This window comes from Phyllopteryx taeniolatus, chromosome 16 (assembly GCF_024500385.1).
Source record: "Phyllopteryx taeniolatus isolate TA_2022b chromosome 16, UOR_Ptae_1.2, whole genome shotgun sequence".
Lineage (NCBI taxonomy): Eukaryota > Metazoa > Chordata > Actinopteri > Syngnathiformes > Syngnathidae > Phyllopteryx > Phyllopteryx taeniolatus.
In genome coordinates this window covers 22,377,137-22,404,805 of record NC_084517.1, presented here as the reverse complement: position 1 = coordinate 22,404,805, position 27,669 = coordinate 22,377,137, and the positions used below count along the sequence as shown (strand labels likewise).

Genomic DNA, 27,669 nt, shown 5'->3' with positions numbered 1-27,669 from the left:
AGCCACCGATGGTGTAGTGGTCCACTCGCCCGCAGCGTGGGTTCAGTTCCCACTCAGTGACGGTGTGAATGCGAGTGCCAATGGTTGTCCGTTGTCTATATGTGCCCTGCGACTGACTGGCGACCAGTTCAGGGTGTAGTCCGCCTTTCGCCCGAAGTCAGCTGGGATAGGCTCCGGCGTCCCGCGACCCTAACCGCGTTGAAAATGGATGGATGGAACACAGGCCAGTTGTTGGCGATGCGCGCATTCATCTGAACCGTCGTCGGCACGTACGTGGGCTCATCCGTAACATTTTGCTCCCGTGCGTTACGACCTGACTCGCAGCTGTGCCGGAAATTGACCGCATGTTCGCAAGTGGCGGTGGGCGGGGCACCGAGTGATGTAATAGGCCGTCAATCAAATGTGGACAATTGCTCAATTCTGTTACTCTCTTCAGCTTCATGTTGAGACCGCGCCATGTCACAGACACTTGGAGTAACGACAGTACTCGCAAAAAGTTCGGGACTTTCCTTGCGGGCCGGTAAGACCTTCGGAGGGTCCACAAGGGGCGGGAGCGAGCGAGAACCCCTTCCCCGCAAATTACTAAAGAATTGGAAAAAAAAAACGTTTCTGGTGAAAGCCAAACGTCTACTCTTTTGGTGGACTTATATTGTCACACGCGTATCAATTCCAAATCTTTGCAGTCCCCCAACGCGACCGCGTTTGCCTCGGGCCCCCGAATAACTAAAAGCACCCGTTCCCACGAGGAGTGAATGTAAACGCCAATATTTTGCCCGTCTCATGTGGCTAGGTAGACTTAAACTTGCGCAGATGCACCAAATGTCACAGCCTGTGTGTGTGTGCATGTGTGTGTTTGCTCAAAAAAAAAAAAAGGTTGAACGATACGACAACATAATAGCTGGCGTGTAATTCATTTCTATCGTGATTGTCATTTTGTCTCGATCTCATTCTGCTGCGCATTAGTCCTCAGAGAGCCGATCAATCGGGGGGCTAATGGCTTGTAATTGCACGCGGGTGGCGGACGGGGAGCGCCGCGTACGTAGCACAATAATCACACGTGCGGCGGGAAATCGCTTACGACAGATTAAGCCGCCCCCGGGGCGACGTCGGGGTTCGGGTTCAAGTCATTTGTGACTCGTTTTCCCTCGGAAAGCTATTTGAGCGACGGCGTGCGGTGAATTAACACGATTCCCCCGTAGACGAGAACCTCCTTCCGAGACGCGAGAGCCATACAACGTACGCACGCGCGTTAGCACGACGTTTCTCTTCTGGTCGAAAAGAATGAAATCACGCCTCGATTCAAGACAATATCATTTCTGTCATTGACTTCTTTGCACACTTGACTCAGCGAGGGAGGCGAATCGAGCAGGATTGAAGGGATTCTGAATCCATTTTAGATCCGATTCTTTATTGATTCTCATCGGGTGAGTGAATGAAATAATGCAGAAGCCATCACTGATGTCATTATCGTAATATGACATAACATAAATTTCGCAATTTGTCCCAAATGAAAGCTTTGCAGGCGTTGTGCGCCCCACTATCGTCTTTTCCGTTGAAACTTTTGAGTGCTGGCGCCTCGACGCTATGTCGGAAAAGTTCACAACCAAAATACGCTTCTTGGAGGAATCGAAGCGTCAAATCGTCAGGCAAGCCAACGAGATTCCTGGGAATCGATTCTCAAAAAGAACTGGCTTTTCGAGTCTGTACTTCGACCACAGTGTTTTATTGTTTTAGCGTAGTAATATTTAGATGATTAACTCGAAGATGAAATTGCCCTTCACATAGCATGCTAAACTCGGAATGAAAAAACAACAACAAAACAAACAAACAAACTGAAGAACTTTACGATCGGGAGCGTTTGAATGAACAGATTAATTCTTCTTTAATTATTATTATTATTTTTAAATCTGAACAAATTCGAGATGGACCATCAAAAAAACAATACTCCCAAAAATGTCACCTGACTTATTAGTCCGACTTTCAGTAATTCATGCAGAATGTTTGGTTACGTCTGACGTCAACCGAGGACGTGGTGCACTTCTGGCAAATACACGTTAAATATTTTGCACTTCTTCATCGGTTCAATAAAAGTCAAGCGAGTACTTGGAAGGCAGCGCTTTGATTTGGAATTTGTCCTCTGAAAAGGCTCGTTTTGGTGCCGAGCGATGTCATACAGCATGTCGTAGTGGCCAACGGCAACACCGTTCATTCAGCGACGACGTGTTTGGACTCCGACCGCTTTAAATACGAGTTCGTCGCGCAAAGGCAGCCTGTCAGTCAGACGCGCACTTTGACCCCCCGATGATTCTCTTGCATGCAGCCCGTCGCTATCTGTGTGACAAAAAAGCAACAATCCCTGAAGGCTGGAGAAGATGAGGTAGTCCAGAGCTCATGCAAACGTTTATTTCTATTCAAATTCTTTTTTGAAATGCACATGAATGATGCGAAAGGGACACAACCAAAATAGATGACAAAGTATCAAAATTGGCAGTGAGAATTGAAAACGCACTCTTTGGAATTGAGCCGCCGGCCGCACGTTGCCGGCTAGCCTTCAAAACCGTCTTTTCAAAAGTAACAATTAAGAAATCCCTGTAAAGTGAAACGGTGAAAAAAAACACCTTCACGTTCTAGCTCCGCAATTCAGAAGTGCATAGTTCTCAAGTCTTTGCATTCTCTTTAAACATAAACGTAAAACATATTTAGAAGGTCAAGGGACTTTTACCTTGATTTTTTGGGGTCTTTTTTTAATATGGAAACATGATAGCAGATAGTCGTTTGAAGATGGCGCCCACAGCCCAGTGAGAGAATCCGTGCAAAAAAAGGTTTGGTTTGCTTCAACTCAATCCCAAAGATGAATGGTGTAATTACAGAGACTGAGCTGGGGGGGGGGGGGGGGGGGGGGGGGGGCTTCTATGCTCCACTTATTACCAGATGTTTAAAAGGTCACTCCACTTTACACACACACACACTAAAGAGTTGGAGCCTGTTCAGTGCGAGCGAAGCACACAAACATTTGGAGCGACTGCGAGTAATGACACAGTGTCAATCAAAGAAAATACGGAAAAAGAAAAATCCGCCACACTCCTGCGTGGCCACAGCTGAGCGAGCGCACATGACAAAACCTCACCTTCAATCTTCTGGCTTGGCACACGATCCCAATTTTGGCAGCTGCCAAACGCATTCCGCGACCTGTTTTTGACCTCATAAAGCCTTTCCGGCAAGCGGCGGGTAGACTTTAGTTCAACTTGGAATTGGTAGATTTCCGACATATTTTTGCAGCACCTGAAGGCATTTTGAACACACGACACAGGAGAGGCCGCGGCCGCGGCCACCCTCCGAATTTGGCGTCCACCCCGTTTTCCGCATAAGATTCTAGCGTCAGCCACGTTAAACGGTGGAAAAGTTCCACATTGCAAACATGTTTGAACACACACACACACACACACGGAAACAACATGTATAGAAAAGACTGTCCGTGTATTGTTGTGACTGTGCCTTTAAGAGGCGGGGCCTGGTGCGAGTGTGTGTGAGCGTGAGCCGTGAACTTCGGCAGCTGCGGCACACGTGATCGGACTGCGTTTGTCCGGCAAATGTGAATGTGGCTCTGCTTTCCCACATGCGAGGGCAAACTAGCATTTTAGCAATATTATTGCAAAATCCTCTTCTTTATTTTACCGTTTATGAAGCGATTATTATACCGTTTAATGATTGAAAAAAACAAAAAAAACAAACAACAATGAAGAACTACTCAGACGAGAGGGAGTGATGATATACGACTCGTCGCCGACTTCTTGGGGACCGATTGGTGCGAAGGGTTACTACTTTCATGTCCACTTCTGAAGTTCCGAGGCTGCCAATAGCCATTATTCCCGTGATCAATTCAAAAGAAAATGATGTTGATTCAGTTTCCGCTTTGCAAATTGGCAAAAATGTTGCTCATTGTTTTGCAAACGTTTGCAAATGTCATATTTTGATCATCAGTGTGCGTTCACGAAGGACGACAGAAATGGGAGAAGATTCGAAGTCAAGGTCTCAGCGATGATCAGAGCAGCGGTGAATTCATTTGATCACGGATGAATACAGTTTGTTGTGAGCCCGCGACTCCGTGACGCTATTTACGGTGCCATCCTCCAGTTGGAATTCCGGATGGGCATAACAATCACTGGACTGTCGCTCAACGGCGTCCCGAAGCCACTCGCGGTTCTTCCGACCCGGAACCTCGGGACCGCGAGGCGAGTGAGCTCGCCGCCGCCGTCCCGCATAAACGTACAAGCTCAAGAAAAAGCAAAACAGACTTCCGCTGAAGTGTCACGGGATTGGCCCATGTCATGTTGGTAGGTTGATTGAAGACTCTAAATTGCCCGTAGGTGTGAATGGAAGCACGAATGGTTGTTTGTTTACGTGCGCCCTGCGATGGGCTGGCGACCGGTTCAGGGTGTACCCCGCCTCTCGCCCAGAGTCAGCTGGGATAGGCCCCGGCACGCCCGTGACCCGCGTGAGAAGCACGCCGGAAAACGCATGGATTTGTATGTGCGGAGAGAAAAGTCTTATAATATATAATATAATATAATATATAAATATTTCTCTTCGAATAAAGATCTGCACATTGCTAGCTGAAGACAAACGCGCCTTTGTGAGAGCGCGGTTCAAAGTTCACTTGCTGTGAATGAATTCTCAGTGGTTCAGTTTTGACCCGCGTCGGTCAGATCCGCGGGAAGCCCGCGCGGCTCACCTCCGACCCCGCCGCGACCCACGAAAAGCCCGCGGAAGCGCCCCCCGCCGGAACGGCCGCCGCTTCAGGAGGCGAACGAGAGGCACCGCCGACCTCGACTTTCACGTGACGCACGAAAGCGAGACGGCGCGGCGGGAAATACTCCAGGAATCCCGGCGGATCTGGGCTCCTCCTCAAGACTGTTTCCCGAAGGCGAAAGTCTCGCGAGATTTGGAGGCTCCCGAGGGGTCGGGCGAGGACGGCCGCGGCGTAGACGTGCCCCCGTAAGGACAGCTCTGCGAGTCCGGGTGCTCGCCGGAACACTCCACGGCGGGGATGTAGCGGCTATCCCACATGCCCGGGCCGCACAGTTTGCACAGGTCGTGGAGGCTGCACGGGATTCTGGGTAGGAGGCGGAACTGGTAGAGGAGGCTGCGCGCCTGCAGGGACGAAGACAACATTAAGCCACAGAGCTGCGAGGCAAAACAACACAACACACAGCTTTTAATATAATCGACGACCTTGAGGGGAAAAAAAACCTCCAGCTTGCCTGCTGTGTAAAAAAAAAAAAAAAGAAAAAAAAAAAGATGCCAACGCGAGATAAACAAAAGGAGAACATCAGCCGCATGCTAACGCAATGGCTGTGGCATCCATAAACATGAGGATGCGGGAGGCAGCACACACGCTCGTCATAAATCTTCGCCGCCGCACAACAAGGCAAGAAAATCACTCACAGAACGCAGCGACAACACTCCCTCCATTCAGAACCAAAATATGGATCAAACTGAGCCTAAACGGGCGCTTTTAAAGTCTTCCAGATGGCAAAGCGGCACGCAATAAGGGGAATAGCGTCTGGGCTGTTGCCACGGCAACCCCACGTCACTGACGAGCCAGGACACCTCATGTCGTCAGCGACTTCTGAGGTTTTTCTAAAATAGCCTTTGAAGACTTCACCCGCTGAAAAGTTGGAAAATCCTCTTTTTACTCAAACATACCAAAATGTGAGAAATTGAAATATATACGCAGTGACAGATGAATTTCTTGACATCGACTTGTTGCGTTAGCATGTAGCATAACCGCAGCCCTTAATCGATTCATTTGCGCTCGTCGGGACAGTTTAGTTTTGTTCATATACAGTGCGAACAAAGATTTGTTAGCGGCTTCCGCTGAGCCGCACGACGCGGCCGCGAGCTGCCTTTCGAAAGCGCAGTCGCCGTTGCCAAATTCAAACATATCGAATGACGTTTCGTGCCTTTTGTGAGCCTTCTTGCAACTATTTCTCAATGTGGAGACTCGTGACTTTCCAAAATGATTTCAACTTACGCCCGGTGGAAGCTAAACATCGCCAAACGCTATTTTTCCCAAATGTTGCATTTTTGAATGATATTCCACTCTTTGGTCCTATTTCTCCCCCCACTGTTAATTATTATGAATACGTCAATTTTGAACACCTAAATCTCCTGTAAAGAAATCGTATGCAAGCAAAAGAAATGCCCCGCGTGCGGCGTCACCTTGCGCAGCACCAGCTCTCCGTTCATGCGCATGGACAGGTTGCTGAAGTGCAGCAGCATTTGGTCGGTGGCCAGCTGCTGATCCGTCACGTCGTCGCCGTGGAGGACGATGATGGCCACGCACAGGAACAGGTGGAAGTAATCCGTCTGCCAAAGGACATTTGCGCTCTTCATTGTCGTCGGCCACACACAATTGCGGCTTCTCGGGGGGGGGAAGTTCGCGTTATTGTGGCTAAATGATGACCAATGTCATCAAATATGTCTCGATTCAAAAAATGAAATTACAAAAATGTATTAGCGACGGTCTTATCTGAGACCTGCCGCTGCCAAAGCGTTCGGAATGCTCAATGTTCACTCTTTCTTATCATCATCATCATCATAATGGTAATATTATTAAAAGATGAAATGTCAGAAAAAGACAGGTCATGTTCCCTAAAGCCGCAGATAAGTTTTATCATAAATATCTGGAATTACTTTCGCCACTTCTATTTAACCGTCTTTTGTTATACTCCAATTTTATGTTTGGTAATTATTTAAGATTACAAAGTGCATCATTTTGTTTTAAATCTGAAATAATTTGTAACATTAACTAGCGGATACAAAAACCCAGCATATTGTTTTCAATCTTTTTCTTTGCCTTTCTTCCGTTCATTTTCATTTATAGTAAAGAATTCAAGTAAAGAGCAAAGCCTTTTTTCCACATTATGGATATACACAGAACGGTTGGGAAAGCCCGATCGAGTAGATCGATGCCAATGATTCATATGACGATGATTCTACTGCAAGATCAAGATGTCTAATAACGGGGCCTTGGCGAGGACTATTACGGCATACGGTCGTCTGCGGTGAAGCTTTGCGCTCGAGGCTCCCTCAAAGAAATGGCGGAACACGACGCGCCTACGTTTGTTCGTTCGTGCGTGTGTGCGTGTTGTTCTTTGGAAGCGACTTTTCCTGTGACCTGGTAGTGAGCCCAGCACGCCTCCCACATGCGCAGAGCGTCCGTGTCGGGGAACTCGCGCTTGAAGCACAGGAGGATCCAGCGGTGGCAGAAGAGCAGCTGGAGGCCGTCCTCGCCCAGCGCCGTCAGGTGCCGGTGGAAGCGAGGCAGCATCAGGCGCAGCAGCTCCCGCAGGTACATCTGCGCCGCAAGCACACGCAACACGCACACATCGTACGGCTCGCTCGACGTATCGCTACCAGCTCGCTTGGCGATCCGACGAGACGCTACCAGCTGCCTCTCCATGTCCTCGTCCCGTGGCGAGCTGATGAAGATGGTGTTCTCCATGAGGCCCACGAAGCACCAGAACGTGTCGCTTTCGTCCTGGATCTCGGTCAGGAGCGGGGCCACCAGGTCCGACATGCCCTGGCAGTAGCCCGTGTCGGGGTTGAACACGGCGTAGTTGAGCAGCACACGCCTACGGGCCACAGGGCGGCAGATGAGCGGCCCCCCAAAGCGGAACGGCCCCTTCTTCGTCTTTGAGCTGTGTCGCATGCTAACCTGTCGCATGCTTTGAACGGCTGATATAATTCTGACGTGCGGCTTTCTAACACGCCTTTCGGCCACGTCGGCAAAATAATTCCAGATGAAACTGCGCGAGTCTGGAAGGTTGAGCCGTGTCTCTGTCCCGTATTTCTCTTCACGCACACTGAAAAAGGTGCTGCCCATTCGAGACTATTTATTTCTTTTTTTTTTACTTAAAAAAACATGGTGTACTATGGTTTTCCCCTGAGGAGGTATCGCTGTACTTTTTGGGTACCGGTACACCGTGCACCACGACTTCAGCTGTTTGTGGTATTGTGCACATTTTGCAACTTTGTTTGTCTGTGGTCTTTTGAGACACGCATAAGGGGAAAGTAAATCTCCGGCCAGAGGGAAGGACCTCAAAAGCATTGGAGAGGATTTCCTACCCAGACCAGTGTGGCTTTTGGCCTTTTGGAGGACCAGTTTTTCGCAGATAGCCATCAGAGGATTCGGGGGCAATGAGTTTTCCAGCCACCGAGACACTGTGAGACACTGTGAGCCATGTGCTTTTTGGCTTTTTTGTGCTGCCATCTCAGGCAATGCACGCAAAAGGGAGAACAGACTGGAATAAACATTGATAAAATGGGAATATTAGCTTCCTCGGGAAATACGGAAAACTGTGCCAAATACCACAACATCGAAAAGTAAGGAAAAAAATAAGCAGACTGCGAGGCAAACATGCTTACACTAGTTCACTGCTGTCAAGATCACATTTTTGGGGGGGGGGAATGAGTCTCTAAAGTCAAGCAAATCTTTTGTCTTTAGTTCTTTAGGTTTATCGTGTGTGACATCATCAGATCACATGATCTACATTCCACCATTTTCAAATCAATATGTCCAAAGCGCGGTTTCGCTCTGCACTGACACTCGCACTCTTCCTGCGCTCTGTCAGGCATCTTCAAAAGCTGGAATTTGATTCCACAAATAACTTCTCATTTTCCTTCTTTGTTGTTAAAAAGGTTGCTCAAACCATTTTACTGAACAATTAATAAATGCGTGATGACCGCGACCACACGAGATATTTGTTTGACATTAGAACGTAGAAGTCGGAAGTCGACCGGCGCGAGGGAACTGAGCGTATTCCACTTCGGAGGTTCCGCACGTATGAAGCGCAAGTCGGACGTTGTGAACATGACGCCGTCTTTTATGGGCACGCTCACGACCGCGCCGCTGCAGAAACGCGCTCCCACCCAGACATGCTGAACGCTCCGACATGTGTTTCAGTGCAACACGCACACACGCACGCCTAACCCGACTTTAAGTGGTTGCCATGCCAACCTGAGGGTGACTAGGGAGCTCTTTAATGATCTTTTTCTTGTGTGCGAGTGCGCATGTGTGTGTGTTTTTTTTAATGGATAGCAATTTAAAGCGTCTCTGGTAGCACTCATGCATAATTAAGTTGTCTGAAAAACAGAGGAGGAAAACCTTGAGGACATTTCTGTGCATGTCACAAATATGAAAAACACAAAGCAGCCTCAGAGATGTTTGCAGGGAGCACAATCTGCAGCGGTTTGGATGATTAAAGATGCAAAGATAAGCTTGGCAGCATTTATTTTTTTTTTTCTCCTAAATTCAAATGACGCAGTCGGGGGCGGGGGGGGGGGATTATCTATTCGATTTCTGCACCACAGATGAGAGAGAACTGGAAAAATATGCAAGATAAGGAGGATGATCTGCTATTTCAATTCTCTCGCTCCCGGTTCGGACGTCCATTAGCTTCGAGCACATGCATGCTAAAGCGCTTCGCTTAGTCAAAGCTAATAAAAGCACCAAAGTCAATTGCGGCTCCCGAAGGGGCTGGGGGGGGGGGGGGGGGGGGGAGAAGACGGCGAGAAGGCCTCACCTCATCATCTCCACGTTGGGGTTGTTCTCGCCTCTGAAGAACTGGTTGTTGCGGTCCGTCCTCACCACATCCTTGTCCACGGTGAACTGGACCTTCCTCCAGAAGTCGCTGTGCTCCTCGGGGCTCATGGATAACCTGCCAGGGGAACAACGCGCCATGTTTGACACATTTCACCCGAAACCCGTTTCACACACAAGCCACAGTCAGAGTTTTATGAAATCAATTCAACAACAACATCAGGTTAAACTATTTTATTTTTGGGGGGCGTGGCTAAAACATGTTGCAGTTCTACTTTTGAATTCCATGCCCCCAATATATAAGAACTTGAGTGCAGTTAGCTAGCTAGCTATGGCTGCACCCCTGACATCATCTTCCCTCGGCATAGTCCACTTGCGTGGCCAGAGCGCCTCGTTGTCTGCTGTGAGTGTGCGCGTGTCACACAGGAAAAGGTGAAAAAGCGAGACGGGCCTTTTGCCTGGCATTGCCACTTTAGAGTGCCTCATTGTCGGCCGTGAGCGCGCGCACGTCCAGTAGTTATTTGTAATCCGGAGAAAAATGCTCAATGAAGCAGCAGTTTTAGTGACTTCAGCAGACAAGCCAACAGCGTTTGAGAGGGGAGAAAACAACTTGATTTGTCATGATTTTGAGCCTTATTTTATATACTTGGCGTATTTTTTTTTAAGGATTCAAATTTGGCAGGCATTTCACAACACTTCTCCGTGGTAGATATTTATTTTCAGCCGTTGAGGGCAACAGCGCGAACGCCTTCGACGGCTTTGCACTCGACTGCAGTTTATGTGGCGCGCTAGCTAACTGCAGTCGAGTCATCACACGCAAAAGTGATTTGAGTAGCGCCGTTTGTTTTGCCCGCGGCCCGCCAGGAATAACGAGCGCGCACCTGACGCAATGCCACGCAACTCTTTATTCGTGGCCTGTTTGTGTCGCCGGGCGCCTCCCTCCCTCCCCCCCCTCCCTCCCTCCCCCCCCCCTCTCCCATGCTTGTATCGCTAAGCAGCAATGATTCTGCAGTATGTATCTTGTGTTCACATGGAAACTAATAAACAGAAACTCACTGGATAGCTGATGAGCTTCACCAGCGCAATTTAATGAGATTCAACAAGAGGGAATTGCAGGACCGTAAACAAACACAATGTATAGTTTAACACATTGTGAATAATATAATATTTGAATATCACTATGTCTACAATATATGAATGTGTCCCGTATTTCCCTTTTCACCTTGTTGTATTTACGCTGTGTGTGTATTTTCTTGAGCGTCTCTTTGAAACGTTCTGTTCTGCGCTTCTGCTTCCGACTGCATCACCCGCCACTGAAGCGGCCGAACGCTCACCGCGGATTAATCGGCACCTACCTGTCGACGTACACGTACGTATATGCGACATACTTACAACATCATATCCTATTTATTTCCCTCCGCGCACGTGCAAATGTGGAAATGTTCGTCGACAGTTCTTGAAGTCCTCGTCCAGGTTGTCTGTGCGCTTTGCCACTTTTGGTGATGTCGCTTACACATAATGTACATCGAATGCAATACATGCTGTGTGAATATTGTGTTATAATAATAAGGCCGTCACCGGACTAATAAAGTTATCCATATGTATGTCTTTATACCATAAAAACCATCAGGTTCTAGTAATTAGGGCAGCTCAAACGTCACAAAAAGCACGAAAGATGATCAGCTTTGGCCAGTCAAACTTCCAGATGAATCAGTCATGCGAAAATTCAAATATAATACTTTGATACATACACCGTACGTCAATTTAACAACACGGACCACAGTGTTTGTTGTTCGACGGCACCGAATACAGCCGAGGGTGGTTTCTATGTTGTAGCCTTTCCTACACAGCGTTCGCATTGGAGTGCATCAGGTGTACCTAATGCTGTGGCCAGGCAAGTTTACGGCGCATGATAATCCCATAATTGAGTTTTACGTGAACATCACATTATGTGAGTACTTTTAAGTGTAAGGAAGTCAAAAGATTGCTGACATGCTTGGAGCTCAGTATATATTTCATATCATTTGAGAAGGACGACATTCTTGGCTGTCACGCTGATCACCTTCTTGTGATTGACCGCTTCGCTTGGCTTCAAGCGACTTTTTCGAACAGCTGCTACGCTTCCGCCCGCGGCCGCTCGGCTTTGGCGGGCGTCTTGCCGAGCGGCCCTTTAAAAAAGGAATTCCACCCCCTCCCCCCGCCAGTCTGAACAAAAGGGCTTTAATTACGTTGATGGGACAACGCTACATGTTCATGGGCCACGCACATCAAATCTGTCCAATTATCAGCCTCTTTACAGTCACGTGGAATTATGCGCACGATGCACGCTCAACCTGGGTAGACGCGCTCCTGTGTGTGCGTGCGTGCGTTCATGCATACCACAGCTGTTTTTTTAACTCTTACTGACAGGAGAATATGATCTGATAAGCGCTGACATGTTTTTTCTCCAGGGCCCTTTTATTTCGCACCCGCCGCCGACTCCGCTCAACACTTCCCTCATTGCTCCTATTGATTGCTCAGCGCCTGCGACGAGAAGCCACAGCACACTCGCATGCGGTTTGATGTTTGACCGAGTGAACATTCGGCAGCCAATGACGCGTCCACGTGACAATTGAGCCGCCGAGTAAAGCGCAGCGACGACCCAAAACAAATCCCCCGCACCTCCTGGAAAAAAACCAACCCATTTCACCTCCTCTGCTGGACGTCATGGTAGTGCACCCGCTTCTCTAGCCTCCAGGCCTCCCTCTCCTGCGAGGTGGAGTCGCAAGTGTAGTAGTGCAACAGGAAGGGCCACACCTCGCCACGGATGGATGGCTCGATGCCCCCGAAGAAGATGGCCTGGCGCAGGGCAAACGCAGAGAGCACAAAGAGACGCTTGTCAAAACAGCCCGGAGGTCACGTGGAACGTATCGGATCGTCACGGAGACGCCGCCGCCTCGGGATCTGCGCTTAAACGCCTCCTAAGCAGAACAAAGCTAATCCGCTTTAAAAAGGCTATATACCAATTTCTGAAATCCAAAAAAATAATAAAGGGGAACCTTCAAATTTGAACGTCCCAAAGATGAGACATTTGGGGAAAAAAAAAAAAAAAATGCCTCAAGATGGCTTTTTCTCCCGCTCGCCGTCGAGTCAATACGCGAGGGAGTCCCGCTCCTATGGCGCCAATACAACCAAAATGGGATCAGAAATACAGCAAATATCGGGACGAAAACGCTTCTAGGCCTTAAATATCAAACTATCAAATGAAAAACAGTAAGTATGCCGGTGACTGACTGAGTGAGTGAGTGAGTGAGTGAGGCGTCCCGTGTCACCACGCAGTTTACATCTTTTTAAACTTCATTTGATTTCACGTCATCATTTGGCTTCTTTGGACACAAAGTTGGAATCAATGGAAGACGTTTCGTTTCGTCTTCAACCCAAAAGGCTTCTTTGCTTTTGGAATGGATTATTGTTATTATTTATGCCTTGTGGGTGTGTTCCCTGGAGCGGAACTTGTACAGCATGTTCAAAAGTAAGCAAACCTGCTTCTCGACTTCCAAACATTACACCGAATTTCATTCGTCTTGCGGCGGTTAACTCAATACGCGTTTATGCCGAGATCGTTACAACGTTCCTTCAAAGAGTGCCAGCGCGCTCCGTCAAAGCTTCACAATGCCGACAGTTGGACTCGGGGCCGGCAACCGCTTGAGGGCGTAGCCCACCTCTCGCCCAAAGTCAACTGGGCAAGGCGACCCTAGTGGGGATACGCGGTACTGAAAATGGATGGGGGCGGGGGGAGGGGGGGGGGAACCATTGTGCTCAAGGTTCCACCGTATCCGTCCGTCTCGCAGAGCGAAACAAAACCGATTTGAACGCAACGGCTCTCGCACTGGATCTCATTCGATGTGCGGGTGCGCCTGACGCGGCGCGTTTGCGAAGAATGAACGCTGAAACAAAAAAAATGTTCAAGTGTTCTCGTTTGCCGATGCAAAAAAAAGTCATCACGTAATCAGAGCCGAGTCATTGCAGTAAATGCCGAACGTTGGGGTGAGTCAAGCCCAGAGGTCTCAAATGACTCACAGCGTGTCGCTGGCCAAGCGACGCACACGCACAACAATTTGCACTTCTTTTCATTTGTTTTCCTTCCGTGTAAAGACAAGAGTCAGAAGCCAGAGTGTGAATGTGAGGCCGGGCTACTTTGCGAACACGGGCGACGGGAGCCTTCCCTCACAGCTCAAGGTCAAGACCGCCTTTTATGGAACGCGATCGCGTAAACCCGCTTCACGGCGGCCTACCTTGCGTAGTTTATACTCCTCCTCCACCTGGCCGTTGTCGTCGAGGTGTCGTAGCCAGGTGCTGACGTCCAGCCTGCGGTACAGCTTCTCCTCGGGGTGGCTCTCGGCCGACGGCGGCGCGGACCTCTGGATGGAAAAGTGCATGCAGGTCTTCTCGTCGGGCACCTGGCGAATGACGGGGAAAGGCAGAAGACGCATCGGAAACGACGAGGGGAAAAGCCGGAAAATGCAACAGATTGGCGTTAAAACCAAGCTTCTTTGGAAAAGTTCAACTCGTCACTGATACAGTTGAGATGTGGATTTTGCACAGTGATGAAAGCTCACATCGCAAAAGGACGACACGCTGCGCATAACGTAGCCAGGTAGTTGGCACTTTCATCGACATAATGTTAGCTTCACCGCGCAGCTCTGCCCAGGAGATTACGTTCTCATCGGCTTGTGTTCATACGACCCTTTTTGATATATTGAGTGGGATTTTTGCCATGATAGGCTAATCAAAAATCTCATGAAGTGGCCCTCAATGGAAAGTTAGATGCCCCAGGCATCAATTTTGACCGACCGACACGAAATTTGGCAGAAAGACGGCCATTTTGAGTAGAGGCAGCCATTTTGGAAGAATTCCTATGAAGGCATTAGCCAAAATGAGCCCCAATCAGACTCAGGGATCCTCGACGCCAAATTGACGCGACTCTACTCACAACCGCAAACGAATTAGTCGCCGCCTCAACCGGACACCTGCTAACTCACCGTCACGCGCATTAACTCGCTACAACAGAAAGAAACCCGAGACTCTCCACACTTTGCTTTTTAGCCGCGCGTACGTATGAAATGATGATTATAGTTCAATGTGATTGTAAAACACAACACACATAGAGCACATATGCTGCGTACGCCGCATGACCGGTCCCGCTTGGCGGCGGCCGGCTGGATCTCGCTTGGCAAAGATCCCGACTCGACGGGACTTTCGCCTGCGATTCCAATTTTCAATCGCAGCAAAACTTATTCGCCGACGTCGGGCAGAACTCCGCCCACTCGCCGAGACTTCAGTCACTCGGCGGTGTCAACGTTTGACGATTATTTTGAAAAAGTTGAACTACAACCCAGAAGAAAGATGACCTGGTTTGAGATTCTCCACTGCGCTGTGGCTGAGGTCTAATTAATGACGGCTGTTTGCGTCTTTATTTCTCTTGATTTCTTTTTTTGCGTGTTTGGTGAACTTTCCCACCTGGTCTTTGAGTCGCGTCTCCCTGCAGCACTTCCACTGCTGGAAAACCTCGGCCAGCTTGTCCAGGCCGGCGCGGTGGAAGTGGAGGATCTTGTACTGGCTCTCTCGGCTGGCTATCACCAGCTGGCCGCCGGCGCACGCGTCGTCACTGCAACGGCACGGCGAGGACGTTCTAGTCCCGCTGGAAAATTCCTATTCCCCTGGCGCTTTCCCCAGCAGACCTGAAGAAGAGCCGCAGCGACCTCATGTGACCCAGGTCCACCCGGAACACGGCGCGCAGCCGCTCCAGCGCCAGCGCCTTCTGCCGCTCTTCCCACCGGGCGCCCTGCGACTGGCCGTCGCTCTCCGGGCTGGAGGCGGAGGCGGAGCTCGTCGAGCGGCGCGCGAACTCCTCGGACGGCTCCCTGCCCACACAATTTGTCTCATTCATTCTCCATTTTTCCCTTCTGAAGATGGGACTTGATGGAAAGCCCAGCGCACGACGGGATGACGTTAGCCCGGGTGTCCCGATACTTTCATCCGTAAAGCGTTCATGCCGTCTTCCATTCAACCGCGATTCTCCTGGGGCGACCTCGCGGTTCCCGGCTTTGAAACTCGAGTACAAAGTTATTCTGTTGCCGGCGCACACGCAAGCACGCACACACTAAAAGGTAGGATTGCAATGGTGCGACAAGGATGGACAAGGACAAGAACTACACAAACAAACAAAAAAAAAACAAAAAAACCAGGCCTAACGGGCCGAGTTGTGGAATTGTAAGATTGAGCGGCCGGTATCGGTGACTCTTTCCAACAGACGCTAATGAGCACGACGCACTTTCAAACACGTCTCCTGACGTGCGAGCGGTGAGAACTGGAGCAAAAAGCGCTGACACGCGTCCGACCCGCCGACATTCCAAACTCAAGTCACACTTTATTCAAAACATTCTACAAAGTCATCGCGTTCTTCTTATTTATGAGTTCCTTTTAGGGTTATTTTCTCATGTAACAAGCTGCCCGCCAAGTTTGCAAGAATGCGCACAAATCAAAAACACGCTTCAGGCAAAAGACACGTAGGCGTCCGTCCTATCTGGAACTTGTAAAACACGAGGACGATTGATGGGGGCGAGCAATGTCTGCCATCTTCACTCCATTCTTGTCTTGTTAAATAACGCTTTCCTCCCTGTGAGCAGACGGAATCAGACGCACACTTTCTCCCCCTGCTATCAGTTGCGCTGGTCTCGCGCGTCACACCACTAATCAAACTGCGGCCGAACCGGCTTTAAAAAAAAAAAGGGGGTCTGTTTTGAAGCCGGCGGCTACGACCCCGAGAGGAGACAGAGCCCTCGCGGCCCCGCCGGGAGCGGGAGGATTAGCGCTCTGCTAAGTGTTCGCTAAATACAGCCAGGGCAAACCCCAGAAGCGCAACGCCGCGCTCCTCTGTAAATACACCAAACACTCAGGTGCTTTTTAATCATCATTTCATTTGTTTTTGTTGAAGTCTTGAAGAGTAGTCTTCACAAGTCAAACAATCATGCAGCATGATGTCAAATGAAATGTTAGCCTCTAACCGTTCACTCCATACAGGAAGTCCAAAGCCAAGATCGGAAGCTCAAACCTGAGCGCTGTGAGGCACAAGCGCGAACCACTAAGCTAGCGTGCTGGCCCTTTACATTTTGGGTCTTTATTAAGCAGTTCGTCGTCCACGAAGGCGACTTGCGTGCGGATTCTTTTGCGGCCGTTAAAGTGTTTTATTTATTGCATCGCTCGTGGCCCTGAGGATTTGGGGAAGATGATGTAACCGCGGTTATTTGCTTTAGTGAAGCGCACACTTTGATGTGGACGGCTAATAAGTAGTGATTGATTGTTGTTTTTTTCTTTCCTTTCTATCATATGAAATTTGGGGTGTTGCGTTGATGCTGGTGCACAGTGCCATATGATAGCAATATCAGGTACTTAAACAAGTTGAAAGATGCAAGATGGACTTATTCCTTTGATTCCTGACAAGTAGTGATTTTGGAATTCTGCCTGACAGCAATGATTAACGACTCAAGGTTAGTAACGTTAAAACCATTAATATCGTCATTATTATTTTTTGTTTTGTTTTAAAAGCACATAAATTTGCAAAAGCAAATAAGGTTGAATTGTCTCAGTGTGGCGTTTCCAAATTCTTTGTTTTGCAATTTCAAAGGGTGCACAGTAATTATATATAGTATATATAAGAATTTACAAAAGAGAACGTCATTATTGTTATTTATCAAAAGCATTTGCAGTTTAAATACAAGCCCAATTCCAATGAAGTTGGGACGTTGTGTTAAACAAATCAAAACCGAATACAATGATTTGCAAATCATGTTCGAGCTATATTTCATTGAATACACTACAAAGACAAGATATGTCATGTTCAAACTGATCAATTGATTGAAAGAAAAAAAAAGAATTCCAGCTCCAAAGCTTCAACAATTAGCGTCCTCAGTTTGTTGAATGTTGTTCAAAGAAAAGGTGATGCAACACAGTGGGAAACATGACCCTGTTAAGGTCATGATTAGGAAGTTGATCCGTTTGACCATCAACTATCTTGTCTTTGTCGTGGATTCAATGAAATATAGCTCGAACATGATTTGCAAATCGTTGCATTCTGTTTTAACAACAGTGTCCCGACTTCATTGGAATTGGGGTCGTACATTCAAAACCTTCCCGGGGGCTTCATTTGGGATTAGAATTCGACGGGGGTCCGGATCAGATGCTCTCTCGTGCCCACACGAGGCGCACCCCTGCACTGGATTGCGCCGGCGTACCTAATGAAGTGTCCCAGCACGCTTGGCTTGAGGCCTGGCCGGCCGGCAGCAAACGTTTGGCACTTGTTACTTTGGTCAAAAGTGTCAAGAAACTCCTTGAAAAGCTCTGCTGTGGATTCTTCTCTTCTCCTCCCCCTCCCCCTCCTCCTCCTCCCCCCTTTCATCCAATTCTTGCTCTCCCATAGGCGGCCTTTTCTCTTTGAATGATTCCAAGTGACATGTTTCCAGTGCCTGGCCCCTTAACACTGTCAATTAAAGTGAGTGTGAGAGAAAGGGAGATGGAGACAGTTCCAGGGTTTTGGCCGGCTATTTTTTCTCTCGCTCCCCCTCTCCCGTCCTCTAATCCGACGAGCTGACATTCAGCCCAGCACAACAACCCCAGGCGCGCTGGAAATCAAAGGGCTTCACACAGACTTTAGGAAGGGAAGGAGGGAAGGAGGGCGGGGGGGCAACACTTGAGCAGGGGCTGAAAAAACATATTCGGAATGAGCAAGTAGAGAGGAAAAGATGGAACATTTGAAAAACAAGGGTGGGACAAATATGGGAAAAGGAGAATCCCGGAGAGGAAGGAAAATGCACGCGCGCACACACAGATGAGCGAAAGAGCAGCAGAAGGCGAGAGGGGGGCGCGGAGTAAACGTCGCAGCGTCGGAGCGCTGCCGAGTCGCACGGCGGCTGCCGAGAGGCGAAAAAGGCGTCGCGGACGTGCTCCGACATTCGCCGGAGACAACCATTCCGAGGAAAACTGCTAATGAGCCGCGTGAGGGATGAGGATTAACGCCACTGTGCGTCACGCCGCCTCGTGACGTCATCGACCTGCAGCCGACGTCGAAAGACAAAGAAGGGAGCCGCCGCCTGGACTCGGGCGGTAATGCAACCTGGGGGCTTGAGTCCTTTCCTTTTGGCGCCACTTTGTGGCAAATTGGTGCAACTGGTGCAAAAGTCTCCCAGTTCAGCCAATTTTGGAGTGATTTTGGTTTTCCTTTGCTGAGCGTGTATCTTTTCCCTAATTGACACAAAAAAAGTGTCACAACATTTATACAAAAGTAACGACGGAATATCCTTTTTTTTTTTTGCTAGATGGAGCGAAACACTGGCCAATCACAGAGCAAATAACAATTACAGACAATTGAGGGGCTTCAATCAACCTAAAATGCATTTTTGGGGGCGTGGGAGGAAGAAAACCCAAAGACGCACAGGGAGAACTTGCAAACTCCACACGGGAGATTCGAACTCGGGGCCGCTTGACTGCGAACCACACACTGACACAACTTCTTGCACAGACGAATAAAACGTTTTGTTAAAATGGAAAACATGATTGGGAAAAATTATTCATTTAAGCCTACGTAAAAGTAATCAACATTGTTTTTTTGTTTGGTTTTTTTTAAATGTAAAAAAAACACAACAATAAAAACATCCCAAAACAAATGCATCACCGACGACACAAAACGGAGGAAGCGGGAGAAAGGGTCAGCATGCGTTCAGCGCTCCCACGCAAATCAGGGAAGAATATCACTTCTCGATGATACAAGTGTAATAACGCTAATAATAATGCGGCGGTTCACGGGGAGGTCTACAGGCCGGAAGCAAGAAACATCAACGACGGCTGAATTAGCCTGTAAAAATCCTCAACTTCATTCTCGTTATGGAGAAAAAAGGATGCGCTTTGTAGCTACTTTTTGGGGAAAACTTACGGTTTTGCATCTCACATGAAGATTTCAGTTGAAGTTATACGAAGCAACTTCAACTCATTCACTGCCAAAACCGGACCGAATGATCCGGTTTGAGCCAGTTTCAATCTGCCCAAGTATCTGCCGTATAAAGGCCGATGCCGATCTGTGCTGAAATGTCGAATATCGGCCGATAATCAGTCTATCGCTAACGCTTTGTGCGTCAATGTTCTCCACGGCGACGAAAAAGAAGAATCTCATTTGCGCGACGACGACGACGACGACGATTTCTCAACCCACTGACCTGCAGTCGTTGTCCAAGAAGACGGAGCCGCCGCCCTCACGGAGCGCCTCGCTGACGGGCGACAAGCAGAAGGGCGAGGAGAAGGTGTCCGAGTCGGAGCCCGTGGCGCTGTCGCGGCTCACTTCGTCCGACAGCTCGCACGAGCCCTCGTCGGCCTCGTCGGCGGAGGAGCCGCGGGCGACGTTCCTCTCCTCGTCCTCGTCCTCGTCGTCTTCCGCTTGTGCGGCGGGGGGGCGCGAGTGCCGTCTGCAGGGGAGACGTTAAGACGGCACTGGTAGCATTTAGGGAAAAACGCAACGTACGCTGCCGGGACACTTTTTATTACTTCCTTCCAAATGTGCATCCTGAAGCGTCAAACTAAGGTTTACTTCTTCCCCTGGGTGCCGTTTCATTTCTTGTCTTGTCTCTCACGCGGGGCCGCAACAGCAAGTAATTAAGAGCGTCGGCAACGAATGGCATTTCCGATTGGTCGCGCGGCGCCGTTATTTCATCAATCTCCCGACGCTTCTCTCCCGCGCAACGCAGATTTGCATCTCTAAACCAATCAAGATGCTGAATTTGGACGACGTGAGCGCTGCTGGTGAAGTATCGGATCCCGATTAACCAAGCGCAAGCGAGTCTTGACGCTTTCGACGCGCAGCGGCGCCCCCCCCCAGGAGAGAAAATGGCAAATCCGAGTGCTCATTTTCAATGACAAATACATATTTATGCTCTGCTGGCCAAACAAACTTACAAGTGACAATATTTGAAGTCATTTTGAAAAGCTCATGTAAGTAACTTTTGAACTTTCGATTTTTTGCGGCTATTGTATAGGATACATTTGAATGTTTCTGTGTTGGTCCGTGGCCTATTTAAAGCAATTGGACCTGAACATTTAGTGTTTGTTTTTTTTAAATGATAATGTATTACTTTACGAGCTGGAGGGATATTCAAGGCGCAACCCGTTTGTGCACTTTAGTGTACTGCCAGTTTGAAATAATGCCGCATTTGAAACCATCGCCCAATGGACGGATCATGAAAATAACGGTTAGCCGTAGCGCTGGTCTCGCGACCGCCAAGAGAGAGAGCTCCGCCTACCGCCGGCCTCCGCGGCGCGCGTTCCGTCGCACGGGCGAGCTCTCGGGCGTGATGTAGCGCATGGCCTCTTCGTCCCGCTTCTGGATGCGCGAGTTGGGCACCCAGGTCAGAATGAGAGTGGTGCCCAGGCTCTCGTCCTTCTCCACGTGCACGCACAGGTAGCCTGCAGGGGGCGCCAGGCGACAGTGAGCGCAGCCGAGGCAGCGGCAGGAGAAGGTAACGCGGTGGCACAATCACAACAGGGAAGAGTACAGATGAAGCTCAATCGGTTGCGGGACGCCTGCGGCGGCAATTCATCGCCAGCCGCCATTCACACCTACGGACAATTTAAGAGTCTTCGTTGAAAGCCGACGTGCCCGTTTTTGGGGATGCCGCAGAGAAAACCGATGAACGCGCTGGGGGAACCCGCAGACTCCACATGGAAGACATTGAACCCCAATCTCAGAACTGCGAGGCAGGTGTGCCAACCACTAGGACACAGTGCTGCCCTTCAAAACCATTACAACTGAATCAAAGAATCATGGAAAATTCCTTCCGGGGTCAAACTGCTCTACTTTGCTGTCATGAAGGATGACAGAAATCTGAGCATATTGGCTGAAATGATGAGGATTTGCACAATCTCAATTTGAACGATGTCGCGACACAATGATCAAAATAGGTGTTGGCTAATTTGATTAATCAAATTACTGAAAAACATCTTTAACATTAGTAATTAACTCGTAAAGGAATTAGCGTTTGCGCAAGTAAGTGACGCACAGCCGCTAACGGCGGATCGGAGGCGACCCGCGACTTGGGCTTCATTCTCTTCACTTCGCACTCTCGTCTTCACCGACTCGAAGTGCGAAGCGGACGGGCGCGAACCCACCCGGGTGGTGCTCCGCCAGGCCGGGCAGCGGCTCGGCGGGGTGCACGCACACGTTGTTTTTGGAGTAAACGATCTCGCCGTCCGAGCCCGAGCGCAGCGTCGCGCCGGGGTTAAAGGTCAAGAGGTCGGAGGCCTTGGAGGAGGCGCGCCGCAGGAGCCGACCCAGTGACATCTCCTCAGAAAGCGGGACGCGGGGCCCATCCTGCGTGGGGGAGAAAGCCAAGGAAACGTCAGCTGTACGCTTCTCCTTCCACGTGTTCATTTTGCCTGCGGTGTCTTGGCAACTGCTGCTTGGCGCCACCGTTAGTCAACAACACGCACTAGTAGCACAAAGCAAACGCGCGACAATCCGAGCGCGCATCGGCAACAAAACAGTTGACTCTCTCCACTTTTATTCCGTCTGTCCAAGCACTTTGTGAACATGTTTGAAAGCCGCCATACAAATGAAGCGATTCGTATGACGACGCCACCAGCAAACAAGTGCTTTCCTTCACTTCGAGCTTGACGTGCTTTCTTGTGACTTTCCGCACGTCTGTTTGCGCCGCGCCGTCGGCCCCAACTTGCCGACACGTACTCGCCTCCTCGTCCAAGGAATGTTCTCCGCTTCTTCCGCCTCACTCACGCGGTGCGCGTCTGAGCGAGCGGGCTACTTCCTGATGCCGGGCTGTAGACGGGAAGCGCCCCGGCAGGAATGTTGCGGTTTGATTTCGGCAAAAAGGCCTCAAAACGAACAAGACAACAACAATCCCTGCAAGTAAACTCGTTCAGGTTTCAGACTGTTGCTTCGGAGAAAAAAATAAAAAAAAATAAAATAAGATTAAAAGTTTAGTTTGGCGCTAGAACTGTGCCAGTTTCACTCTAAAGAGGTGGAAACAGACAAAAAAGGGCGGTCACTCCAAAGGAATTTTGTTTGCCGGGAAGGCGAACACCGCAACACCGAGAAGTCGATCACACGACGATATCGACTTGCTTCCGCAACTGCTGCATTGGATCACTTGAGACTGGAGAGGCATTTTCCTTCTCCTGCTCGATTATCTCGTGGTTATTTTGGTCTACGGGCACACGGTGACCTCCACGGGTCAGTTGGATGCACGGGCTGCTTGTTTTCAGGTTGCTGATCTTTGGACGTCAAGGATATTTTGTCATTCTTTGAATCGGAATTTGACACCAAAAGCCTGAGCCGAGAATAGAGGTCACCAAAAAAAAAAAGGTTCCCAGGTTTCTCACCTCAGGCGTCTTACCAGTCAGGATGACAGTTGGATTAAAAAAGAAAAGGACATCCTCGTTGACAAAGCATCCGGAAAAACACGTTTGAGGTGACTGCGCTTTTTCATGACACCTGGCAGCAGGTGAACCAAAAAACACTTTTGTAAAGTATTTTGAATTTTAAAAAAGCACTCTATAGTAATTTATTTTATAAAAACATACAGTAATAACATAATTAAACAGTAATTAATTAAACCTTCTTGTGTGTGCCCTTTGGCCACCAGGAGGCAGTATAAACATGCATACGTCATTCCTGCATATAGACGAAGAAGATGGTCACAACTGCTCAGTAGGCTGCAGTAATAGTCATTTTTTTGCAGGGGACAATGAATGTATGTGTGTGAGTATCTGTCTATATGTGTTGCTGCTCTGTTTGTGGACAAATCCGGCTTTTCGCGCCATCGCGTTTGTGTGTTGGGCGCATTTCCATTTGCATGGGAATTTGGTTTTCCAACATAAGATTGTCTTTTTTTTTTTTTCCTTTCTAAAAAGCGGATTTTTTTTCAAAGTCCAAACGAGTATTCCATTGATTGTGGAAAATATCTGACAAGTTAACTCATGGACGTCAAAGGTGTTAATTTTTCCCATTGTACTACTCTTTTATTTATTTCTTGATTTCCTTTCCCCCCAAACAAGACAACAAGTTGAAATCGTTCCAGATTTTCTTGCAGCGCTCGCGCAGCCAAACTTGCCAACAACCTCGTTTCCATTTGTCATTGTCAAAGCAAGTAGACTTCTGATTGGAGGAGGTCAATGCAGCGGAGGTCAACGGTTTGATCGGCGCGTGACCAATCGCACTTTTCAAACGATCAATGGAGCCAAATCAAGTTTTGTATTGATTTGAAAATGTGTTCAACCGACCTTTTTCAGTTGAAAGAGAGTTTTGCCTCAGAAAAAGCACAAACCGGTGAATAGTTAATGCCGGCATTTGTTTGACTTGCGAGGAGGGGCGCAGTCCGCGTCGCTGTCGGGAACCCCCCGTACAGGGGGCCTTAGGGGCCCTGCTGCCGGTCGGCGGCCCCGAGACACGCGTCGGAAATATTGGTCCAAATCGTCCACACGTTTCCCTTTTGTACACTTTCAGTGTCGCTAATGAGGTTGTTGTTGTTGTTCTGTGCGTCAGTCAATCGTTGCATCTCAAATGTCAACGAGGACTCAGTTGGAGCACTTGATGTGCTCAGCGCCAGCGCAGACGGGCCCGCAGCCACGCGCCGCATCGCACTTTCGGGGCTGCAAAGGCCTCACGTGACGCTTCACGCAGGTTAACTTTCAAGTTCGTCTTCTTCTTGGACGACGACGGCGACGACGACGACGACGCGTAATTAGCGAGCACGGTCGGCGCGCACCCGACCGTGTCCGACGGCCGAGAAGCGGCCTGGCCTCACCTTGGGTTCCGCCGCGGGAGTCCACAGGCCACGGGGGGCGTCCACGTCAGCCTCTCTCGGTCTGCGGGAACGACGACCGGCGCCGCCGACGGGCTCCGAGTGTTGTGTTCCGTCTGACTGTGACGTCACCCACACGTTTCTCACCGCCGCTTTGGTGTCACTCCAACGTTCGCTGCCGGCAAATATTCCACTTCCGGAAAACATTTTCAAAGTAAAGCCTCGTTGCGTGACGGAGTCGAAGGGCGGATAGGAACGCTGCTGTTGTTTTAAGTCGAAAGGCACATGTCGTCACTTCCTCGCTTGACTTTGATCGCGACCCCGGAAGTGACAAAGGTGAGCGCGGCCGCCATGGCGTGCGGAAGCCTTGTTTTCCTTGGAACCTTTTGGAGTTTGTTGGTGGTTTCCTGCGTTTCCCAGACCTACGTGCTGAACGACGCCGAGGGACTGGGACGAGTTTTTGACGGCATCGGAGGCTTGAGCGGCGGAGGGGCGACGACGCGACTCCTGGTCAATTACGCGGAGCCCTACCGAAGCCACGTCCTCGACTATCTTTTCAAGCCCAACTTCGGCGCCTCGTTGCACATGCTGAAGGTGGAAATCGGAGGCGACGCGCAAACTACCGACGGGACGGAGCCGTCGCACATGCACGCTGAAGACGACGAGAACTACTTCCGGGGTTACGAATGGTGGCTCATGAAAGAGGCCAAGAAGAGGAACCCGAACGTGACGCTCGTCGCTTTGCCGTGGGCCTTCCCCGGCTGGGTGGGCCGAGGTAAGAAGTGGCCCTACGACTTCCCTGACGTCACCGCGGCTTACGTCGTCAGCTGGATCGTGGGCGCCAAGCGCTTCCACCGGCTCGACGTCGATTACGTGGGGATTTGGAACGAACGCCCCTTCGACGGCGCCTACATCAAGCTGCTGCGCGCCACCTTGGACAAAAGCGGCCTGGAGCGAGTCGGGATCATCGCCAGCGACAACCTGTGGGAGCCCATCTCGCAGGCCATCCTGCTGGACCCGGAGCTCGGCCGAGCCGTGGACGTGATCGGCGCCCACTACCCCGGCACCGCCGCCGCGGCGGACGCCCTGAAGACCGGCAAGAGGCTGTGGGCTTCGGAGGACTACAGCACGTTCAACGACGAGGTCGGCGGAGGCTGCTGGGCGCGCCTCGTCAACCAGAACTACGTCAACGGATTGATGAGCGCCACCGTTTCCTGGAATCTGGTCGCCAGCTACTACGAGGCGCTGCCCTTCGCCAGAGACGGCCTGATGACCGCGGCCCAGCCCTGGAGCGGCTACTACGCCGTGGAGTCTCCCGTCTGGATGACGGCTCACACCACGCAGTTCAGCCAGCCGGGGTGGACCTACCTGAAGACGGTCGGGCATTTGGCCAAAGGCGGAAGCTACGTGGCCTTGACGGACGGCAAAGCCAATCTGACGCTCGTCATCGAGACCATGAGCCACGACCATTCCTTATGCATAAGGCCGCCGCTGCCGCCGTACTCGGTGAGCCCGCAAAACGCCACCTTCCGGCTGCGAGGGTCCTTTTCCTCCATCCGGCGTCTGGAAATATGGCGGTCCCGCTTCAACTTCCGGACGAAAGCGCCCGCTTTTATGGAGCGGCTGAGACCGTTGACGCTCACCGATGGCACATTCACCCTCAGTCTCGCCGAAGACGAAGTTTACACCGTCAGCACGATCACGGGGGCGCACAAAGGCAAACACCCGGATCCGCCCGCCCCCGCTCCCTTCCCCGAGGAGTACGAGGACGACTTTAACGTCCGGGAAGCTCCCTTCTCGGAAGCTCCCAACTTCGCCGACCAGACCGGGGTCTTTGAATATTACGCCAACCTGACCGATCCCGGGCCTCACGCCCGGACGTTACGCCAGGTCGTGACCCGACCGCCCATCTCTTGGGCGGCGGACGCCGACCAGACCCTGAGCGTCATCGGCGACTACGCGTGGCGGGATCTCACTGTCGAATGCGACGTCTTCATGGAGCGCGCCCGGACGGGCGGCGTCTTCATCGCGGCCAGGGTCGACAAAGGCGGCGAGGCCGTCCGCAGCGCCAAGGGCGTCTTTTTCTGGATCTTTGCCGACGGAACGTACAAAGTTACCGACGACCTGGCCGGTCTGACGATTCTGGCCGAAGGGCCGTCTGGCACGCGGGCGGGCGACTGGCACACGCTCTCGCTCAGCGTACGGGGCCCGTTGGCGTCGGGAAGGCTGAATGGTTTTGTTTTGTGGGAGAACGCCGTGGCGCTGACGCCCAGGAACGGCTGGGCTGCCATCGGGACGCGCTCCTTCGAGCTGGCCCAGTTTGACAATTTTGCGGTGAAGGCGACCAAGGGAGAAGCGCGTCTTAAATCGTGAGCGTTTCACTGAATACTTGGACGAGCTTTGGGGAACCCGGAAACCCAGCCGAGTGGACTTCCTGCCGCGACAACGAGCGATTGATGATGCGACGGTTTGAAACCGAACTTGCTCAAATGTTGTTTTGTCGCCGACGACATTTCAAGTTCCCACGCCGTTTCTGCGTGCCGGAAGGATCACTGATCATTTTCTTTTGAGTAACAAGCTTTAAACTCTATTATTTAAATTCACCTAATAAAATAAAAATGTCAATTTATAAAATCATTCATTGTTAAACAACAAACAAACAAGTTTTGTTCTTTTCCTTTGGATTTCAGACAAGCTTTGGATTCAAGAAAACTAATTACAAAAGTTTTTTCCTGACTCAATTTCCAGTGAATTATTCGAATAAATACAGATGTGAAAATAAATGATTGCTCTTGGGAAAAACAAAACAAAACAAAACAAAACCCTTTGTAAACCTTAACGAATTCCAAACTTGAACTGTTCGACATAATAATAATATAGTAGTTGATGTTAAGATTCCTGGCAAAAGTTTTCCTGGTTTTCATTGAGTCTTTCTATTATTTCTGCTTTTAAACTGTTGACTTTCGAAATGGAATGTTTGCATCTGCAATCCTAAACTGTGCTTAGAATGATGATCAAATCAATTCGATGGGTTTTTTGGGGGATATGTTTTGTGTATTAATTTATATCGATGTAGCACCTCGTGTCCTACTTCCTACTTTTTCATACATTTTTTTAGATTCTAAAATGCAACGCAATACTGCAATACTCTTTGTTCAAATAATGAAGTTAATCAAAACTCTTCCAAATAAAGTGACCGATGAGAGAATGAGAAGGAAAGCAAATCCT

At 49.8% G+C, this 27,669-nt stretch overlaps 2 protein-coding genes across 4 annotated transcripts; one reads left to right on the top strand and one right to left on the bottom strand.

Annotated features, from left to right (window-relative positions):
• Window positions 1-2,387: 2,387 nt before the first annotated feature.
• tbc1d16 (TBC1 domain family, member 16) lies at window positions 2,388-24,728 on the bottom strand. 3 transcript variants are annotated; one of them, XM_061749389.1, is made up of 13 exons: window positions 24,445-24,728; window positions 21,794-21,995; window positions 20,929-21,091; window positions 19,852-20,097; window positions 15,325-15,507; window positions 15,104-15,251; window positions 13,879-14,043; window positions 12,294-12,442; window positions 9,588-9,722; window positions 7,451-7,637; window positions 7,181-7,360; window positions 6,223-6,369; window positions 2,388-5,151 (listed from the first exon to the last, which is right to left on the bottom strand). In XM_061749389.1, the coding sequence occupies exons 1-13, from the start codon at window positions 24,646-24,648 to the stop codon at window positions 4,906-4,908; spliced, it is 2,355 nt and encodes a 784-aa protein (XP_061605373.1). In that variant the 5' UTR covers window positions 24,649-24,728; the 3' UTR covers window positions 2,388-4,905. The 3 variants fall into 3 exon arrangements, with proteins under 3 accessions (XP_061605373.1, XP_061605372.1, XP_061605374.1); XM_061749388.1 differs by having other exon boundaries at window positions 7,181-7,637; XM_061749390.1 differs by lacking the exon at window positions 21,794-21,995 and having other exon boundaries at window positions 7,181-7,637; window positions 24,445-24,570.
• On the top strand, window positions 24,669-27,649 carry galcb (galactosylceramidase b). The gene has a single exon (XM_061749395.1). The coding sequence runs from the start codon at window positions 24,727-24,729 to the stop codon at window positions 26,812-26,814; it is 2,088 nt and encodes a 695-aa protein (XP_061605379.1). The 5' UTR covers window positions 24,669-24,726; the 3' UTR covers window positions 26,815-27,649.
• The last annotated feature ends 20 nt before the right edge of the window (window positions 27,650-27,669 follow it).

Coding starts and splice junctions, on each gene's coding strand:
- tbc1d16 (XM_061749388.1), bottom strand. CDS start 24,648: ATGTTTTCCGGAAGTGGAATATTTGCCGGCAGCGAACGTTGGAGTGAC. Junction 14,044..15,103: donor AGACGCGACTCAAAGACCAG/GTGGGAAAGTTC, acceptor GTCATTCGCCAG/GTGCCCGACGAGAAGACCTG. Junction 12,443..13,878: donor AGGAGTATAAACTACGCAAG/GTAGGCCGCCGT, acceptor GCCCTGCGCCAG/GCCATCTTCTTCGGGGGCAT.
- galcb (XM_061749395.1), top strand. CDS start 24,727: ATGTCGTCACTTCCTCGCTTGACTTTGATCGCGACCCCGGAAGTGACA.